The sequence below is a fragment of the Plasmodium vinckei genome (assembly GCF_900681995.1).
Source record: "Plasmodium vinckei vinckei genome assembly, chromosome: PVVCY_11".
NCBI classification, from domain to species: domain Eukaryota; phylum Apicomplexa; class Aconoidasida; order Haemosporida; family Plasmodiidae; genus Plasmodium; species Plasmodium vinckei.
Window position 1 is genome coordinate 147589 of NC_051303.1, and position 20071 is coordinate 167659.

The window sequence follows — 20071 nt, forward strand, 5'->3', positions numbered from 1 at the left end:
ATGCTTCACTTTATTTGCTTCACTTTATTTGCTTCACTTTTTTTTCGTTTTTCACACAGTCATACAGAATTTTCCAAACAATATATATCACCCCTACCTATACACATGAATAACCCATCAAAAATTTCCCTTATTTTGTGTATCAAGTCAAATCTGTGTTTTTATACAGTACCAAATTTGGCTGAAGTTGACTCTAAAGTTATCTCTTTCCCTTCTTACTTCTTCTTACTTGTCACTACAGGAACATGCTAAATAAAATGCGAAACTTTTTCTGTGTTTGAAAAAAATAGCAAAATAAGTTAAAAAAAAGAATATTCAATTTTAATTATTTTAAAATACATAATTTGATACAGCTTATTGCATATACATATATACATACGCAACTATCCATTATAGATATGTACATAATTTTTTTTTTTTCCTCATTCTAATTTTATTGCTAAATTTAGTGCCCTTTCTCCAATATTATGTAATTTCAATTCTGTTTATTTTGTTCGTTTTTTGTTTGTTTTTTTTCATTTTTTTCCATTTTTTTTTTATTTTTCATTTTGCTTGTTTTTTCCATTTTTTATAACCCCATTTCACTCCTCAACCTTTTTAAGCATCTACTTTTTGGCAAACCCATTTTGGAAAAATACACATAAATAAGTATGAATATGCAAATAAATAAAAAGAAGCAAATAAAGAACACATATATTTTTATATATGAATTTATTTAGCTATATTTTTATTACTTTTCATGCATATATATTTGGCTATTTTCAATATATTTAATATTCTTTTTCATTCTTCTTTTCTTTCTCTTATATGTTTGATATCATTTGCCATCAACTAAAGTGTCATTCATTTTTTTCATCAAAGGGTGAAATGCGTTAGATTTTTTTTTATTTTTTTTACCTTTTACTTTTTAACATTGTCAATCTAAATTCTATCACTTTTTTATTCACTACTTTGCCACTATTTCACCATATGAACTGCCAATGATGAGCATAAACTAGTTTGCCTGCTTTGGGGTTGTTTCGAAAAAGAAGTGCATGCTATACATTCGAACCAATTAATATACTAGTTGGGAAGTGACTAATATATTAACCGAAGACAACTTGTGAATTACCATTGTGTGCCGACCTTTTACCTTCACAGATAATACAGTAAAGAAGACAAAACAAGCTAACCACTCACAAAAAAATAAACAAATACATAAAGGCATACCAACACAAGAGAGAAACAATATAATAGCACTACTTCATGCAACATATGTAAACTATCCACTTAATTATACAACACATTCTTTGTTTGATTTAAAAAAAAAAAAAACAACTTCTAAGAGTACGTATTGAAAAGATAAGATGGTTAACTTTTGCAGGGAAGATAAATTACTTATAGAATATAGTGAGCTTAGATGTATATGTTTTTTTTATATTTTTTTATTATTATGTTTTTTTATTTGGATTCTACATAAGAGATGGGCTCGGAATAATATTGAAAAAAGACACAAGTTAAAAAATTATGAAGCAATTTTTAAAAGTGAAAATGTAGAATTTTTTAATTACATCTATGAGACTAACGATCCAAATGAAGTTGTAGTAAAACAAGAAGGATATAAACATTGTTATATTGGATTCTTACTAAAAAAAATATCAATATTTTTATATATATGTACACATATAATTATAATTATTTTAATATCTAATGAATATTGTATCAAAGTAAATAATGAAGTATTATGGAATGGTAGAGCTTTTGAATTTTTTGTTTTTTTTTTATTAAGTTTTATTATAACATATGGTATATTAATAATTAGAAAACATATACAAGGATTATTTTTAAAACCAGCTCTATTAAAAGATAGTGATTATATTATTGTTTATACATTGAATGAAGATTACACCAATTTTTACAACTCTCAATATTCTAAAAAATGTACAAAGTATTTTAAAAAATCTATATCATATATAAACTATTGGATACACATATTTTCAAAAAAAAAAAATATACTTATTAAAAAATGGAATCTTCAAAAATATGCTATCCCATATTTACAAATTTTTTGTGACTGCTTAGATTTTACTCAAACTTATATTTCCTTACCAACTTTTTTAGAAAATATAATTCAAAACATCAAAGAATATATTAAACAATCTGAAGAATCATATACAAATAAAAATACACACTCCTTTCACGATACAAAAAAAAAACCTCATAATTTTTATGAAAACTCATTATTTAATGAAGATAATGTAGATCCATTGCCAAATACAGAACCAAGAAATAGTATCAACCATATTGGAACCTCTCAAAATATATTAGACCAAATAAAACGTAAAAAAAAACAAAATGATGACAACAAATCAGTGTGTGGAAATTTCTCAAACAATTCAGATTACGAAGATGATGACACTCCAAAAACAAAATTTAAATTACATAAAGTACAAGTTAAAACAAATGAAAAAAATGTAAAATACTTTTTTTTTAGAAGCATGAAATATTTATATAATGAAGAAAAAGATGCATTTATTAATATATCTTATAGTATTGAAGAAAAAGTTAACAATTTTAATTTTAATTATATTTTAAAAAAAGGTGGATTAAATAATAATGAAATTATAAATAATATAAATCAATATGGATATAATAATATACATTTAGAAGTAAATTCATTTTTTACAAATTTAAAAAGAGAATTATTAGATGGGATCTATATGTTTCAACTTTTTCTTACTTATAAAAATTTATTTTGGAAAGAAATGATTACTTCAATCATTTGGATATGTATATCTATTTTAACTGTAATTAAAAAAGTTTTAAAAAATCAAAAAAATAAAAAAGAAATTTATGATAATATTCAAGCTAATAGTAATATTAATGTAACTGTATATAGAAATTCATTAGAACAACAAATATCATCTAACAATTTAACTATTGGTGATATAATTATTATTAAATCTGATATGATAGTTCCTTGTGATTGTCTATTACTTACTGGGCAAATTCTTGTCGATGAAAGTTTATTAACAGGTGAATCAAGACCTATGAAAAAAATTGCTATACCTACAGAAAATCGAGGAAATAATTTTAAAAATGAAAAAGAACAAAATCATGATACATCATTTTCATTAAATAAACAAAATAAATTCAATCCAAATCATATGCTATATGCTGGTACAAATATAATATCAATTTTAAATTCACCAGAAAATATATATGCTATCGTAATAAATGTTAGTATATATACTTATAAAGGGAAATATATGCAAAATGTTTTATTTCCAAACCCTTTACTTTTTAAATATGATTCACAATTACCAATAGTCTTTATGTTTACAATTATCTTTAGTCTATTTTGTTTCTATTTTCAAATTAGATCCTTAGGATTAAATATGACATCTGTTTTTTATTCTATCGGGACTTTATCACAAATATTACCTGTATGGACACCTGTCGTATTAAATATCGGATTAAATATTTCTACTAACCGTTTAAAAAAAGAAAATCATATTCGTTGTATTGCACCTTCAAGAATCCCAATTTGTGGAAAAATCAGAATCTTTTTTTTTGATAAAACTGGAACTATTACTAATCATAATTTAGAATTTTCAGGAATACATTTTTGTAATAATATTATATCACCTCAAAAAAATATTGTATCGAAATTTTTTGAAAAAAAAAATATAGAACCCATAACAAACAATGATATTACTTCTCACCAAAATCCACTAACCCTAACAGACCTAGCCACAAACGACCAACAAAACAATCAAACAATGTCACTAATAAATAATGCAACAAATACAAACACATCTAATAATAAACAACCTAGTGAAAAAGAAGATACACAAAAAGGTATCGATAAAAGTAATGGAAAAAACGGAGAGAATAGTAAGTCGGGAAATTCATATTATTGTAGTGTTTATAATGAAGCAGAAGAAGGAGATACCAATTCTCAACCAGTTGATAAAATAAATTCAAGTAAAAATATAGATGGAAAAAATATCGATAAATCCTCAAGTTCTGAAAAAGATGACTTTAAATCACCAAACTTTTCAATTTGTGAAAAAAATAGTAGATCAGGTAGTGGTGATTTATTTCAAAGTTATGATGAAGCAGAGTATCAACAACATTCAGAAAATGTTCCTATTCTAGATAAAATAAATAATCAATCTAATAATTTTGACCAACTTCGAAAGAATGTAGAAAATGATGAAACTCCCAATGATAATATGAATCTACCAACTAATTCAAATAATGCAAATTATTTTACAAATAAACAAAATGTAATAGATGAAGAAAATGAAAAAAATAAAAAAAGTAATTCAAGTCTTGATGATAATTATCGTAAAAAATCATGGATAGGAGATAATAATAATATATCAATCATGAATAAACATTTTATAGATTCAAACTCTTCAATAAATTCTGTAACATCCCTTCTTTATAATAGTAAATTAGTATGGGCAAATAAAATAACCCTTGAAAATATGCCTGAAAATTATAATTTAGTTGTATATGCATTAGCAGGTTGTTCATGTATTTATGCTGATAATAATATTATATATGGAAATGAAATTGATAAAAAATTATATGAAGCAACAGATATGATTATACATAATTATATTAATGCTGATAATATTAATGTAAAAAGAATTTCTTTAAAACTTGATTCTGTTTATAAATCTTTTGATATTATAAAAACATTTGAATTTGATTATTACACAAAAATATCAACAACTTTAACTTATGGCTATTTTGATTTTCCAGAAAAAGTACATATCGTATTTTCAAAAGGATCATTTGATAAAATATATCAAAGATGTATAAAAACAGATGAACTTTATTTTTATAAACAAAAAGAACAAGAGTATAGTAAAAATGGATTCTATGTTATTGCTTTAGCATTTAAAATTATTTATGATCTACCAAAAAATAAAACCAAAAATAATTTTTTAAATTTAACAAGAGAAGAAATGGAAACTGATATGAATTTTCTTTCTTTAATTATGTTTAACAATCACATAAAAGTAGATGCACATTATGTAATACAAACTTTAAAAGGTTCTTGTATCCGTCCTATTATTTTAACAGGTGATAATGCATATAATTGTTTATATGTTGGAAATAAAATCGGATTATTTAATAATATAAATACTTATGAATCATTTTACTCTCTCAATGTCAATTCTAATGATAATCTAGATTATTCATCCTCAAAAAAAAATGCAAATTTTTCAAATCAAAATCGTTTTAATTCTAGTAATACAAAATTTATGTCATTTGAAAATCTCTTTAAATATAATTCTAAATCAAACCATTTTAATAGTTCAGAAAATTATTCTCAAATAAATAAACAGTACCTTCAAAATTATGGCTATCAAGAGGATCCACAAGAAACAGAACCCCTAAATAGTTCCAAAAAAAAACGGGATCAATCACAAAACATAAAAGAAAATCACAATGTTAATCAACTTGGAAATAATAATGATGGTATGATGATGAAAAACCAACACAACTCAAAATATAATACCCTTAACAATGCTAATCAATATGATAGTAGCATTCATGATACACATGCATCTAAGATAGAAGAAGAATACCTTTTAGAATCATATAAAAATATGAATCCCATAAATGGAAAAATGCATAATTATCAAATAGATGAAGATAATTATGAAGAAAATATTATAATATATGGTTATCTACTAAATGGTGAATTAATATTTGTTAATATGCAAAACGATAAAAAAATTAATAATACAATTGTTTTATATAAAGATATATATAAAGAAATAATATTAACAGGTGAAGCATATAACTATATAAGAGATCACATTTTTAAAATACAAAAGTTTGAAGATGAAATGAATTCAAATCTAATTAATAGTAACAATGCATATAAACATAATTCAAAAAATATAAAACAAGATCCTTCGATAGAAGAATATAAAAATTTCCTTTTAAAAGTTCGAATATTTTCAAGACTTACACCAAATAATAAAATGGAAATAATTAAAGATTTTATTAAATTTGATTATATATCAGGTATGTGTGGTGATGGTAGTAATGATTGTGGTGCTTTAAAAACATCTCATGCTGGATTGGCTTTATCAAATTCTGATACATCGGTAGTAGCACCATTCAGTGCAAAAAATGAAAATTTAAAAAGTGTTATAGATATATTAAGAGAAGGTAGAGCATGCTTAGTTACATCTATAAATTGCTATAAATATATGCTATTATATGGATTCATGATATCAATTATAAAAATTATTCTTTTTATGCGTGCTCATGCAATTATGTCAGAATATGGCTATTTATTCTTCGATAATATTATATTATTATTATTAGCTAAATCTATGACATTATCAAAACCTGAATATAAATTAAAAACACAGACACCTACTTCAAGTATTATTGGGGCACAAACTATACTATCTTTATTATGTACTCTTATTGTTAATTTTTTCTTTTTATATTTTATTATGTTTAAATTTTTTTTTGTATGTAATTTGCCATCCTCCTATTACATTAATACTTCAGCCCCTAAATCTGCTTGGTGGCTTATGAGCGATAACTATGAGAGCTTTCTTGCCTGTATTTGGTTTTGCTTTCAAATTGTTAATAGCGCCTTTATATTAACACTTGGGGGAAAATACCGGAAACACATCTTCACTAACTATACATTTATGACGTAAGAACAAAGCGACACAATTTTTGAATTATACACCTTGTTAATATATTTCACCAATAATTTGCATTCTTAATCATATTCATATTTGCCCTTTTTCAGGTACTATGGCTTAATAAATATATTTTTGTTTTATCTAACTGTTGGAGGACCAAACAAACTGACATGCCTTTTCCGTATGAACTGTAATGATGAAGTTTCAAGACAAACAAAATTCAAAATCTTAGAACTATTTTCATATTCAGCTGGAGGTTTATCATTTTATGGTCCCAATGGCAATAATATCCTAAGTACTGAAATTAAAATAAAATTTCTTTTTTTAAACTTTTTAAATATAATCATTAATATTTTAATATCTAAATATGTTTTATGTGAAAGATTTTATAATATTGTCAGAAAAATTTTTAAAATTCAAAATAGACGAGTTCCCACTTAATTATATATTCTATGTGTCCATTTTTTTTTACATAAAATATTATTAATGTATTTCATACCTTTATTCATTTTTTACTATTATAAAATTTGTTAAAACTTCATAGAATATTTGATTTAGATATTGTCATTGTAAATTTATGTCCCCTTTTTAAACATTAACATTTTTTTTTTTTCTTTTAAAATTTATGCACTGTTCATAATTTTTTAAAACACATAATATAATAATTTAAATAAATTACTAAATAAATATATTGAATCATAGCTTGAAAAAACGATTCGAAAATAACCAAACTCAATATACAACATCACAAATTTACATATAGAAATGCAAAAAATAAAAACAAACTACTTAAACAATAAGGGGGAGATACTATTTCTAAGACATCCAAATTAATCATAACATTTATCATGGTAAAAATCTTACTGTATTAGACACCATTTTTTCTAAAAACAAATTTAAAAGGTTGTAAATAAAATTTTTTTTTTTTTAATCTCAATTGTATAAGAAAATTATATGTAAATATATTCTCCACACATTGATACAAAAAAATGGCATTAAAATTTGACGACAATGCAACCTTCATTTTTCTGGTAATTTTTTTGTAAGATTTATCCGGTTCATTCTCCTCTGTTTTAAAAATATCTATGAAAAAAAAAGTACTCTATTAAAAAATAAAAAAAAATATATATTAAAATATAGGGAAAATATAGTGCAACCACATAGCTGACTATAGACGACATAAAATACCATTAAAAAATAACTTAAACTTTTTTATTATTATCTCCCAATTTACATATTATAATTGAAGTTTTTAAAAATAGTTTAACATACTTTCAAAAAAGCCCTTCTTATGTTTCTTATCAGCAATGCACTTATGCGTAAAATCATATCGGTGGGACAAACAAAAACTCTTTTTACACTGCTTACAAAAATAGCTATTAATATCATTCAAAACCTGAATAAACATAAGTTTTTGTAATAAAAAAATGAAATAATTTAACTTCCTATGCTTATACATACATTTTCAGCTACATTAAATGGTTATAAAATAAAAAATATGTTCATATATATTGTCATCAGGAATAAGGGTATGACCCTATTTTGTATTCCCTCTATTAGATGAAAATATTTTTTATTTGGCCCATTGATTTATACAATTTATAAGTGTCTATTTTATTCTTTACCGTTTTACATTTTTCTCTATCACATATTTTTGGTTTATTTGTTTTTTTTACATAAGTGCATTTATAAAGTAAATGCCAATTTATCTCTTCTTCTTCCTATATATATACAAAAAAATAAATAATAAATTTATTCACCTAAGTAGCTATTTCTCAAATGAATAAATAATATATCTCCATATATGAATATGGTTGTTGTGTGCAACCAACTATAATATTTAACAGGTTTGTTATTTTTTTTGTACTTACATCAGGAATAACTGCATTACAGTATTCACATAAAATAACTTTTTTCAAATCAGAGTATTTTAATTTAGAGCATACATGGTCTTGTGCCTTTTTATGTAATTCACAAAACTAAATAAAAAAAATACATACCAGACATTATATTATAGAAAAGCAGACGGGAAAAAAATTCAGTGACACTATGCATATACATTTAAGAAAATATCAGTATCATTTGTAGTATACACACACTGCTAAATCCAACAACATTTATTTTATGAACAATTTTTTATGTACATATATACTATTATGTTTTTATATTAGCTTATACCAATAATTCACAATATTCACATTTATGTGGAAGAAAATCATGATATCTACACCCTTCGAATTGACATTTTTGAATGAAATTGGAAAAATAAGCCATATTAAATTTTTTATATATATTATTTAGTCATATTGTCCTCATTTTTTTTTATTTATAAATATTTAAATATGCCATGTTTTGCCATTATATTCCCTGTTCATAATTTTTTTTTATTTTATATTCACAGTTAATATTTTTTTTATTGCTTATATTGTTTTTTATTTTTTGGTCATATTTTTTTTTTTTTTATTTACCCAATTTAATTATTATATCAAATTAAAACTAAAAAGATGAGAAAAAAAAAATATAATGGATGTTATTTTTTATAATACGTATTTTACCTAATATATAAAACAACATAATACATATTATATTGTAGTTTACCTTTATATTGGGAATTTGAAAAAGAATAAATCCTGAACGAATGCATAAAGATATACCAGCTATATATAGCCAAACAATGCTTGAATAAAACCGTTCTATAATACTATGAAATTATATTTTCCTTTGCATATCTATATTTATATTTTATTTTTACATTAAACATAAATTTATTCGTTTATAATAGTTTTTATATTTTGTTAATTGTTTTTTTTACCTCTTTCTATATATTATAAACCTCTTCAGAGCAATAAAGGATATATTTTCACATTATACACCAATGCACCGAATATAGCTATTTACACATTTTTAATAATCCCCGTTTTAAAAGTAAAGGTAATTCTAAAATTAAAAACTTTATCGAATTATATAAAAAAAGAAAAAATAAGAAAATGCATAATGTAAAATAAAAGGCAAACAAATTTAGACATCATAAATATAGTAAATTTCTTAAATATGAAAAATTATATTTCATATAATTTTTTATTTTCCTATTACACACCATATAAATTTTATATATGCACTGTTCATAATATTTTGATATTTTTCAATGTTTTCGTTGTTTTGTTGTTTTTGAATTATTTTAAAATTATTTATTTTTTCGTTTGATTTTTCCATTTTTATTTTTAATAAATTTGTTTAGTTATTTGAAGTTTCAAACAAATTAAAACAAAATAATTTATGTTAATTCAAAGTAAATACAAAATAAGTGTCTACATACATTTTAATACACTTTCTACAAATATAAATATAATAATATATACTGTCTAAATATATTACGTGTGATTATAAAGAAAACATAAATATTAGTGTTTTACTGAATATGCACATTGTTAATTTTTTTTTTCGTTACACAAAAAATATAAAATACTAATACAATAATAAAAAATTTTTTTAATTCATTTTCATCTTTTGATATAATTTTTAAATTAATTACAATTACAACATACACACATATATGTATATATTAGAGAGGCTTTAAAATTGTTGCCTCCATTAAATATATTTTTGCCCCCAACCAATTTTTTTTATATGTCTACCAACTTTCCTATATGTATATATTTTTTTTTTTGTTCTTCAGTATTTTTCTGGTCTCCCTCTTTGTATCATTTTTCCTTTCCCTGTCTACTTCGATATTTTTGTTCTGCTCGATCTTCTTTAGCTTTTATATTTTAAAAGCATTTGAAACGGGGATCGAGGAAAAGGATTTAAAAAGTCAAGACTTATTATGTTTATTACGCCTTTTTTAATTTTAAGCTTATTTAGTTTAATAAATTGTTATAATATAAATAAATTTAGTAAAAGTTTATTCCCTTATGTAAAAGTATTACATCAAAATGTGAGAAATACAAAGGAAGATAAAAATAATATTTATATTCCAAAAGACAAACAAAAAGAGCATATAAACTTTAACATTGAGAATTTTCCTGTTAAAAATGACGCCATAAATAATAAAGACTTATATTTTTTTAAAAATAATGAAACCTTTTCTACCTTGCATGTTCAGAAATTATTGGTAGAAGAATTAGATAAAAATAATATACAAATCCCTTCAATTATACAATCGGATTTACTAAAATATTATAATGCAAATTCTGAAAATTTAAAAAATATTATTATAGCTGCAGAAAATGGCATAGGAAAAACTTTATCATATATAATTTTCATTTTAAATCATATTTTAAAAAAAAAAAAAAATGTTTTTGTCCTGATATTTCAATATAATAGTTTATTGTCAAACCAATGTTATGACATCCTTAAGCGTCTTTCCAGGTAATGCATTTCAAAACATTCTCTTGCTTATCCTATTTTGTAGTATTTCTTTTCTATACTTATGAATATATAAAGAGAGCAAAAATAATATTGTAATACTTTCTTTTTTTTAGAGATATTGATGTAAAAATAACATGTTTGAAGAATGATGAAACAATCAAATTAAATACAAATTCAATAGTAATATCGTCCCCAATAAAATTTGTTGCATATATGAAAGAAAACAAAGATGTAGTAACACCTTTTTTGGAAAATTTAAATTTTTTTATTATTGATGAAGTAGATATTATGTTTGATAAACCATATATCAAATATATTAGAGAAGTATATGAAGAAATAGCCAAAATAAGTAGCCATAATGATGAAGAAAAGAATAATGACAAATGCAATGATGATAAAGAGAAAGGAAAATGTATATCAATTATAACATCATCTACATTATCTAATAAAGGAAAAAAATCTGTATACAACAATATTATTAACTATATAAAAGATTATGTTATGATTAAAACAACCAATTTTCACAATATTCATCCTTTTATTAATTATAATTTTATAAACTTACCAAATTATAATATTAATCAAAAAATTGATACAATAAAAAATATACTTTTAAAAACAAACCATAAAAAAGTTATTATTTTTTGTAATACTGTTAAAAGTTGCAACACTACATTTAGTATGTTGAAACCACATTTTGATAATATTTTTTCTTTTAATTCTTCTTTAAAAAAAGAAGATCAAAATCTCATTTTAGATTATTTTAAAAATTCAGAAGATAATGTTATACTTGTTTCTACCGATATTATACATAGAGGAATTGACATTAAAAACATTACACATCTTTTCCATTTTGATACACCTACGAACATTATAGTTTACACTCACAGGTAAAAAAAAAAAATCTAAATTTATTTATGACTAAGCAATAAAAAATTTACTAAATACATGACCAAAACATAAAATTGTGTATTTGGCTAGTTGTCCATTTTCAACAAAATTATATACCATTTTTTTGTATTTAATTTATTTTTAAACATACAATAATGAGCATATTTATTATATTAATCAAATGTGTTATTCTTATGTTACTAAAAAAAAACATATACATGTACATATTTACTCGTTTTCCCATTTACAGAAATGGAAGAATATCGAGAGGCGCCAATACGGGGGATATATACATTTTCAATGACACCGAAAATTTAATAACAAAAAAAATATATGATTTCCATAAAAATAATATAAAATTTGAGGATATTTTTAGCAGAAAAAGATCATTACGAAAAAATTATAAAAAACAGCTGAAAAAAATCGAATAAAAGTTACAAATATATTATATATATATACAATGCAAATATACTATGCAATATTTATATATATGTCAATATATCTATTTGTATAAATCATTTATTTCATCCAATTTTTTCTTTAAATCTCCTTCATTGTTTTCTTTTTTGTTTGCCCCTTGTTTTAAATTTTGAATAAACTGCAATTTTTAAAAATTAAAAAATTGAAAAATTGTAAAATCTTTAAAACATATACTTATCATAAAACTAGTCACACACATAATATATTATACCTGTAGTGTTGCGGATATCTTTTTTAATTTCTTATTCTTATTCTTTTCCAGTTCCACCAGGTTCTACAATACAAAAAGGACATATAAGTGTGTATGGTATAAATATTATTACAATTTGTTAATTCAATCACTAATAAATTGGCATTTATATAAAGCAACATACAACTATAAATCTAAAATATGATTGCATATTTAATAATATATAAATAAAAAGCTACTCGAAATTTATCTTTAGTATTGACATATTCCTTGTTCACTATATTCAATTCATTGTGCATCTCCGTAATCGAATTATTTAATTGTTCTGTATGCTTTTGGCATTCTTTTATTTTATTCCAAAGGTCATCAATATTTTCTGGATAAAGTGGAGGTTCAAGGGTTTCCAATAATTCATTTATTTTTTGTTGTGATTTTTGCCTTTAAAAAAAAAAATGAAATGTAAATTTTTAGAACAGTTTGAGACATGCATAAACACCCTTGTCTATATCATGTAATGAACTAAATCAATCTAAAATGTATAAACATATATATTTTTTTTTTCTTTAAAATTACTTGAACTCATAATATTTCTTCTCTTCACCCTGCATAACAACAGGCAACTCTGAAATCATCGAATTTAAATTCATTAGTTTGCTTTTTTGTATAAATCTTTCCTTTTTTAAATTTAAATAACTTAACTTATTATTTTTGTGTATATCATCAATTGTTTCTATATAGACATCGTTGTTTTTTATCATTCTTTCAGATTCTTCAATTTTTTTGTTCTCTTCCTTTTTTATTTTTTTTTTAGCATCCAATATCCCATGAATTTCTTCATTCTTTTTGTGCATATTATCAACGTAAGTATAAAAATCCTTTTTCTTTTCATCCATTTTCAAAAAATACAAAAATGAAAAAAAGGTAAGTCCAAATTTTAATGTTTTTCAAACATATGTATTTGCATATATACTTATATCTCTATATTGTACATTTACATAAATGTATAATATAATATATATCCTTTTTTGATTAATTATTGGGAAAAATATAATAAAGTTTTTGTCCCATTTTTTTAAAATTGCTCATTCTATATGTATAAATATGTGTGTCCAAATTATTATTTTTATTTCTTATTTAATTAACTGTTCATATTTTTATTACTTTATTTCCATTTTTTTTTATTTTCTTTTCATTTTTTCTCTTTTTTTTTCTTGCTGTTCATATTTTATTTTACAATTGACCTTAAGTTTCGCTCTATTTTTATGCCTTTTTGACATTTTGGCTGTTTTTTTTTTTGAAATAAAAATATGTACATATAAAAAACAGACCATTCTCATTTAATTATTTAAAACCAATTAAATAGTAATTTTTTTAACTTAAAAATTATTGTAAAAACTAATACATAATGTAGATCATAAAAACATGTTTAACAATTTTGTTCACTAAAATGATATCCAAATTTGGAAAATTTTAATCTGTCTTGTAACCACATTGAATTAACAGACAAATATATACTTATTCAGCTATCCATTATATGCATACGCACACATATTGATAAGTACATTACCCTATCAAACAAAGCCCAATAAAAAATTGCTTAAACCATTGAAAAGAACAGTTTTATTCGATTTTCTTAATTTGCTTATACAATCCTTATCCTATATTCATAGAAAATTCATTTAAATAAAAAATATAGCCAAATTAAACCTAAGCTTAAGAATTATTATGGTCACTTCCATATGTTTTAATTATAAATATGGTTGAATATATGAGATCTAACACATTTTATAAAAATACTGAAACAAATTATTTCAAAAATATATTAATCAAAATTTTAATAAAACCTTTATAGTAATAATACTATATATAATTCTTCTATAAAATAACAAAAGTGATACAAAAGAGAAAAAAATATTCACACACATATATATAACCGAAATAATAACATCACAGTGAATTTTTTTTTGTAGCTTATTCTTAAAGTGTTGGATTTATCTCAAATTTAATTAACCTTCTTATGATAATTTTATAAAAGTTTGTATATTCATGATATTTTATTATTCTCAAAAGAAATGTGCTTTTGTTAACACTTATTTTTTTTAATTTATTTTTCATATTTATTTTTTATTTTTTTTTTAATTAAAATTATATTGATGCCGCACCAAGAGATTGATAACTTATTTAATTTTTTTTAACTTGTTTGCCATTTTTTCTTATACCCTATGAATGTTCCAGATGTTTGGGCATTTTTTTAAATAAAAATCGAAAAAAAAAACTGATTTCCAATTCGGCAAATGATCATGCCATTATTACATTCCTCATATAGCTCAATATATGTATTTTTACTTTACTCCTTTTTTTAAAAAATTTTTATAATATAAAATATTTAAGATAGAAGAATGAATGTTCCAAAGCAAGAACAAAATAAATATATCGTATAAAATTTCTACAGCTGCTGTTTTTGGTTCATTTTTTTTTTTCTTCTTTCAAATATACTCTAAAGTAAACACATATTTCTACTAAAGAAAAAATATTATAAAAAAAAAGGAAAAGACGAAGCATGAAATCATTATTTTGTAGTGTGTTAAATAATAATGGTAGAAAATTAAAAATACATATTGCCATTTGTTTGTTTCTGCTGTATCTAATTATCATACCCTTTTACAAGACAAAGAAAAGGAATCATTTTAATTCTCCTGATAGAAATTTATTCGTAAATGTAAAAAAGGGATATAACTATTATTTTGATAATAAAAAAAATAATTATTTTTCACAAAAATGTAAAAATTATCATAAAATAAAAAAACTTAAAAATGCCAATATACAATGTGAAGAGGTGGGGGAAGAAAATAAATTGCAAAATGATGAAAAAGAAAATAATGAATTATTTTCTAACATACCCCAAATAAATCAAAAAATTGTACAATTTTTAGAAACAAAAGGAATAAAACATATGACAAAAATACAATCAAAAAGTTTTATCCCAATATATGAAGGTAATGATATAATAGGAAGATCAGAAACAGGTTCTGGAAAAACCTTAGCATTTGCTCTTCCATTAGTTGAAAAGTTATATAAAAATATAGAAGCAAAAAATAAATCAAACGATACAAATTCAACACACCATTTATCGGATGGTGGGAATAGAAATTTCAATAACGACAACATGGATAAAGATCCATACATTCTAGTTTTAGAACCAACTAGAGAATTATCAAAACAAGTCGAAACAACATTTAAAGAAATAAGCCAATTCTACAATTTTAATATTATGTCTATATATGGAGGAGAAAGTTATACATATCAAGAAAATAAATTAAGAAAAGGAATTCAAATATTGACTGGTACTCCTGGACGTATAATTGATCATATAGAAAAACAAAATTTGTCATTAAAAAATATAAAATATGTTGTTTTAGATGAAGCAGATGAAATGCTAAATTTAGGTTTTACACATGATATTGAAAGAATATTAAGTTATATAAATATTAAAGATGCACAAGTACTTTTATATTCTGCTACTACTCCATCATGGATTAAAGATATTAGTTCGAAATATTTAAAGAACCCAATATTTATAGATGTAGTAAATACTACTAATAAAACATCAAAAAATATACAACATATAGCAATAAAAACACCATATGATATAAAAGAAAAAGCAATGCTTTTAGAAGATATTATATTAGTTAAATCAAATGGAGGACAAGTTATTATTTTCACACGAACTAAATTAGAAGCCGATATTTTATGCTCCGAGGGCTCCTTTAATTATTTATCTTTTTCCGTCTTACATGGAAATATAGCACAATCGACTAGAGAACATACAATGCAAAGATTTAGAAGTGGAATGTTTCAAGTCTTAATTGCTACAGATATTGCAGCCAGAGGATTAGATATATCAAATGTAGATCTAGTCGTACAATGTTATCCTCCAAGTTATTCAGCTACTTATATACATAGGTCAGGTAGAACAGGAAGAGCTAATAAAAAAGGTATATCTATTGTTCTATATTCAAATGAAGATAAACATGATCTAATAAAAATAGAAAAAAATTGTGGTATTAAGTTTATTACAGAATCATTACCAAATAATGAACAAGTTTTTCATTCTGTTTCTAATATAACTTTAAAAAAAATTGAAAATGTAAATACTGAAGTTTTACCTTTTTTTCATAAAAGTGCAAATGAACTAATTGAAAAATGCAACTCACTAAACATTAATAATACAGATTTAATATCAAGATGTCTAGCTATTATTTCTAAAAAAGAATATATAAAAAAAAGATCATTAATTAGTGGTTTATCTGATACTATTACTTTAACATTTTTCAATAAAAAAAGAAAATGGAAAAGTACTTCTGATGTTATTTATTGGATTAATAAAATATCTAATGAATTAAATATTAATGTATTTAATAAAATTTTACAAATTAAAATAAATAATAAAGATCAATCATTTTCTTATTTTGATCTTAATCAAAAACTAGCTGAAAACTTAATTCAAAATTTTAATAATATGGCAAAAATTGAAAATAAACAAATATTTGATCTATCGATTGCTCAAACTATTCCTCCACTATCTGAATTATCATCCGATTCTTATCGAACAAATACTTATTCACAAAAAAAAAGAACTTATTCATACAAAAGGCGCCCATCATACTATTAAAATGTGTATCTATTCCTTTTACTTCATTTTAAAAATTTATGGAATTTTTCTCTCAAAAATAAAGGACCTACCAATTGTCAGAATTATGTACATTTTTCAGTTATATCCAAATTGGCTAGATATTTTTTTTTTTTTTTGAAGAATTTTATTCATTTTGGCTAGCTGGCTAGATTTTAAAAAAATAAAAATAATAACGATAATGATAATAAAATATATTAAAGAAAAAATACCAATTTTATCGTTTGACTATTATAAGAATAATTTCACCTTATTTTGTTCTATCTATACATATGTATATTTGTTGGTATATATGTTTCCCGTATTTTTCTACACCTGCTTATACATTTTTTTTCCTTTTATTCAAATATATTTAATATATGTGTGCATTTAACACACACAATAGGCAAATTCTATGCCTGTTTCATTTATTTAAGTATTCCAATTATATATTTTTTATTTATATAGACATTTATTTATTTAATTTTTTTTGTGAAATTATTTTTTTTTATAAACAATATATGTCAATATTTACAATGTTCGCAAATTATTTGCAATCTAATAAAATTATTAGACATTTGTTCAAAGCACATATATTACATATTTAGTGCATATTCATAGAAATACAACAAAAAATGTTGCTTTCTATGTCTTATTTGTTTGTTACTCATAACTTGCAAACATATTTATGCATTAATAATATTCATTTTAAAAAAATTTCCAGATAGCTTATCATTTTATTACAAAATATATATTACCATTTTTTTTTCTTATTAATTATTTATTTTATAAAATCCATTTAAAAGAGCTTCAAAATGAAGCTAATTTTCTCAGTAATTCACTGTTTGTTTTTTTATCTTTTTTTCAATTTTACAAAATGTGAAAAATTTAGCTTAGGAAATAGGTTTCATTTTAATGATGTAAAAACACCATTAGCGGGGCTGTAAGTATAGACAAACAGACAATGACCCAATAAATACATAATAGGCATTCGTACATATTTATCATGTACATATTTATCATATACATATTTTTGTTTGTTAGAAAGAATAATACTAGTGTCTTATATCCACTAATTCAAGATCTTGAAGAAGAAGAAAAGTTCGAATAAAATTTAAACACACTAAAAATGTTGATATATATGTTCATTTTTTACACCTTTATATCCATCGATTTTGTGAATAACAATTTTTTTTACAAATTCCTAACTTTACAAAAAGTTATATAAATAATGCCTTCTAACTTTTATATTTTAAAGAGTATATTCAGAGAATTTAGATATATATGATGAGACGAATTTTCCTAACCCTTTTGAGAGCCCAGAGAAATGTGTGCTATCTTTGGGGTAAATAAATATGAACGTTAAGGCAAAAAGAAAAAAAATATATGTACAATTATTTTTTCATTTATATAAAACGACATTAAAAAAATTATTTATAGGATAAGTCACACATGGATATGCGATCCATCAAATATTATAAAATTAGAAGACCAATTAGATATTGAAGCTATTCTACTTAAAATACGTGACACCAATTATCACAGTTGTTCAGCCCATGGGGAATTTTACTACCAAGTATGTAACATATAATATATATGTATAAAAATATATGAAACAAAATGATACTTCAACTAAGAAATATATTTATTTTTTACAAATAGTCTTTATTTTTTATAGAATTTTTCTTTCATATATTAATAAGTTGCACACATTTTTATTTTCTTTTCATTTTTATACAACTAAGGTAGCTGTAGCTATAGTACCGGATATTTTTGTAAGCAAAAATAGTTCCATTGAAAAATCCGTCCAAGAATTTGCCCAAAATACATTACGAAAATGGGGTATAGGAAACAAACAATGTCATGATGGTATTTTGCTAGTTTATATAAAACGTTTGGGTTCTTTTATTGTATCAAAAAGGGAAGGGGTTGAGGATAAATATATAGATGAAACAGAAATTAAACGTATATTTATAAATTCATATATCGCAACAGGATCTATTAGCAAAGCGCTAATTAGTTCATTAAATTTTATTAACAATAAATTACCCTCAAGACCACAAAGTAAGCAATGCGAAAAATAAATATACACACAATACACAAAAAAAATATATGTGTGTGCATGTTGCATACAGTAATGTTATCAAATATTTATTTTTTATATTTTTACATATCATTCAAGAATTAATATTTTTCATAATAAGCTTGACACATTTTTGGATAAGCTGAATTTTTACTTTTTAATATATACCATCATACAATTTTATGTTTTTTACAGGAATGACCAACACGGCAAAATTGTTTTTATTATTAATTGTCATTTATATCATATCCATTGCCATTGTATATTTAATCACCGTTGTATATAGAGTAAACTAGCCATATGAAATATGAATTTTTTGTGACTATTTTTTTTTTTTTTTTTATTTTCCCTATTTTTACATTGCTTATTCAGTTAATATATTGCTGGGTACAGTTTGGCTGTTTTTTGCTAATCCGCTCTTTTTTGTTTTTTTTCACACTAAATGGAATAATTATTACTTAAGAAAAACACATAAATAACCATAAAGTATAGAGATATATTTTTTATATTCCCTTTACATAATGAACAATTATAGGGGCACACATAAAAATATATTATATATAGTTACTTAAAAAAAAAAATATTTCATGTTCATAATTTTTATTCCTATTCATATGATATGCACATTTACACCAGCACAGTTAAAAAAAAAAATAACAATAGCAATATAATAAGCAATCCAATAAATATATATATATATATATATATATATGCAT

General features: G+C 22.8%; 6 protein-coding genes across 6 annotated transcripts; 4 read left to right on the forward strand and 2 right to left on the reverse strand.

Annotated features, from left to right (window-relative positions):
- Positions 1-1346: 1346 nt before the first annotated feature.
- On the forward strand, positions 1347-7115 carry PVVCY_1100450 (cation transporting P-ATPase, putative; the record flags this gene model as incomplete). The annotated part of the gene is made up of 2 exons (XM_008626329.2): positions 1347-6682; positions 6782-7115. 2 exons carry the CDS (start codon positions 1347-1349, stop codon positions 7113-7115), a joined length of 5670 nt encoding a protein of 1889 aa, XP_008624551.2.
- Positions 7116-7747: 632 nt separating this feature from the next.
- PVVCY_1100460 (zinc finger protein, putative) lies at positions 7748-8948 on the reverse strand (the record flags this gene model as incomplete). The annotated part of the gene is made up of 5 exons (XM_037634517.1): positions 7748-7776; positions 7947-8070; positions 8300-8395; positions 8546-8653; positions 8853-8948. 5 exons carry the CDS (start codon positions 8946-8948, stop codon positions 7748-7750), a joined length of 453 nt encoding a protein of 150 aa, XP_037490610.1.
- A 1549-nt stretch (positions 8949-10497) lies between these two features.
- On the forward strand, positions 10498-12364 carry PVVCY_1100470 (ATP-dependent RNA helicase DDX27, putative; the record flags this gene model as incomplete). Its single annotated transcript, XM_037634518.1, has 3 exons — positions 10498-11042; positions 11156-11932; positions 12184-12364. The coding sequence occupies 3 exons, from the start codon at positions 10498-10500 to the stop codon at positions 12362-12364; spliced, it is 1503 nt and encodes a 500-aa protein (XP_037490611.1).
- A 71-nt stretch (positions 12365-12435) lies between these two features.
- PVVCY_1100480 (conserved Plasmodium protein, unknown function) lies at positions 12436-13496 on the reverse strand (the record flags this gene model as incomplete). Its single annotated transcript, XM_008626326.1, has 4 exons — positions 12436-12531; positions 12625-12687; positions 12843-13041; positions 13177-13496. 4 exons carry the CDS (start codon positions 13494-13496, stop codon positions 12436-12438), a joined length of 678 nt encoding a protein of 225 aa, XP_008624548.1.
- Positions 13497-15163: 1667 nt separating this feature from the next.
- Positions 15164-17275, forward strand: PVVCY_1100490 (ATP-dependent helicase, putative; the record flags this gene model as incomplete). Its single annotated transcript, XM_008626325.1, has 1 exon — positions 15164-17275. The coding sequence occupies one exon, from the start codon at positions 15164-15166 to the stop codon at positions 17273-17275; it is 2112 nt and encodes a 703-aa protein (XP_008624547.1).
- Positions 17276-18087: 812 nt separating this feature from the next.
- On the forward strand, positions 18088-19651 carry PVVCY_1100500 (conserved Plasmodium protein, unknown function; the record flags this gene model as incomplete). The annotated part of the gene is made up of 6 exons (XM_008626324.2): positions 18088-18215; positions 18317-18373; positions 18531-18617; positions 18713-18848; positions 19018-19336; positions 19551-19651. 6 exons carry the CDS (start codon positions 18088-18090, stop codon positions 19649-19651), a joined length of 828 nt encoding a protein of 275 aa, XP_008624546.2.
- Between the last annotated feature and the right edge of the window lie 420 nt (positions 19652-20071).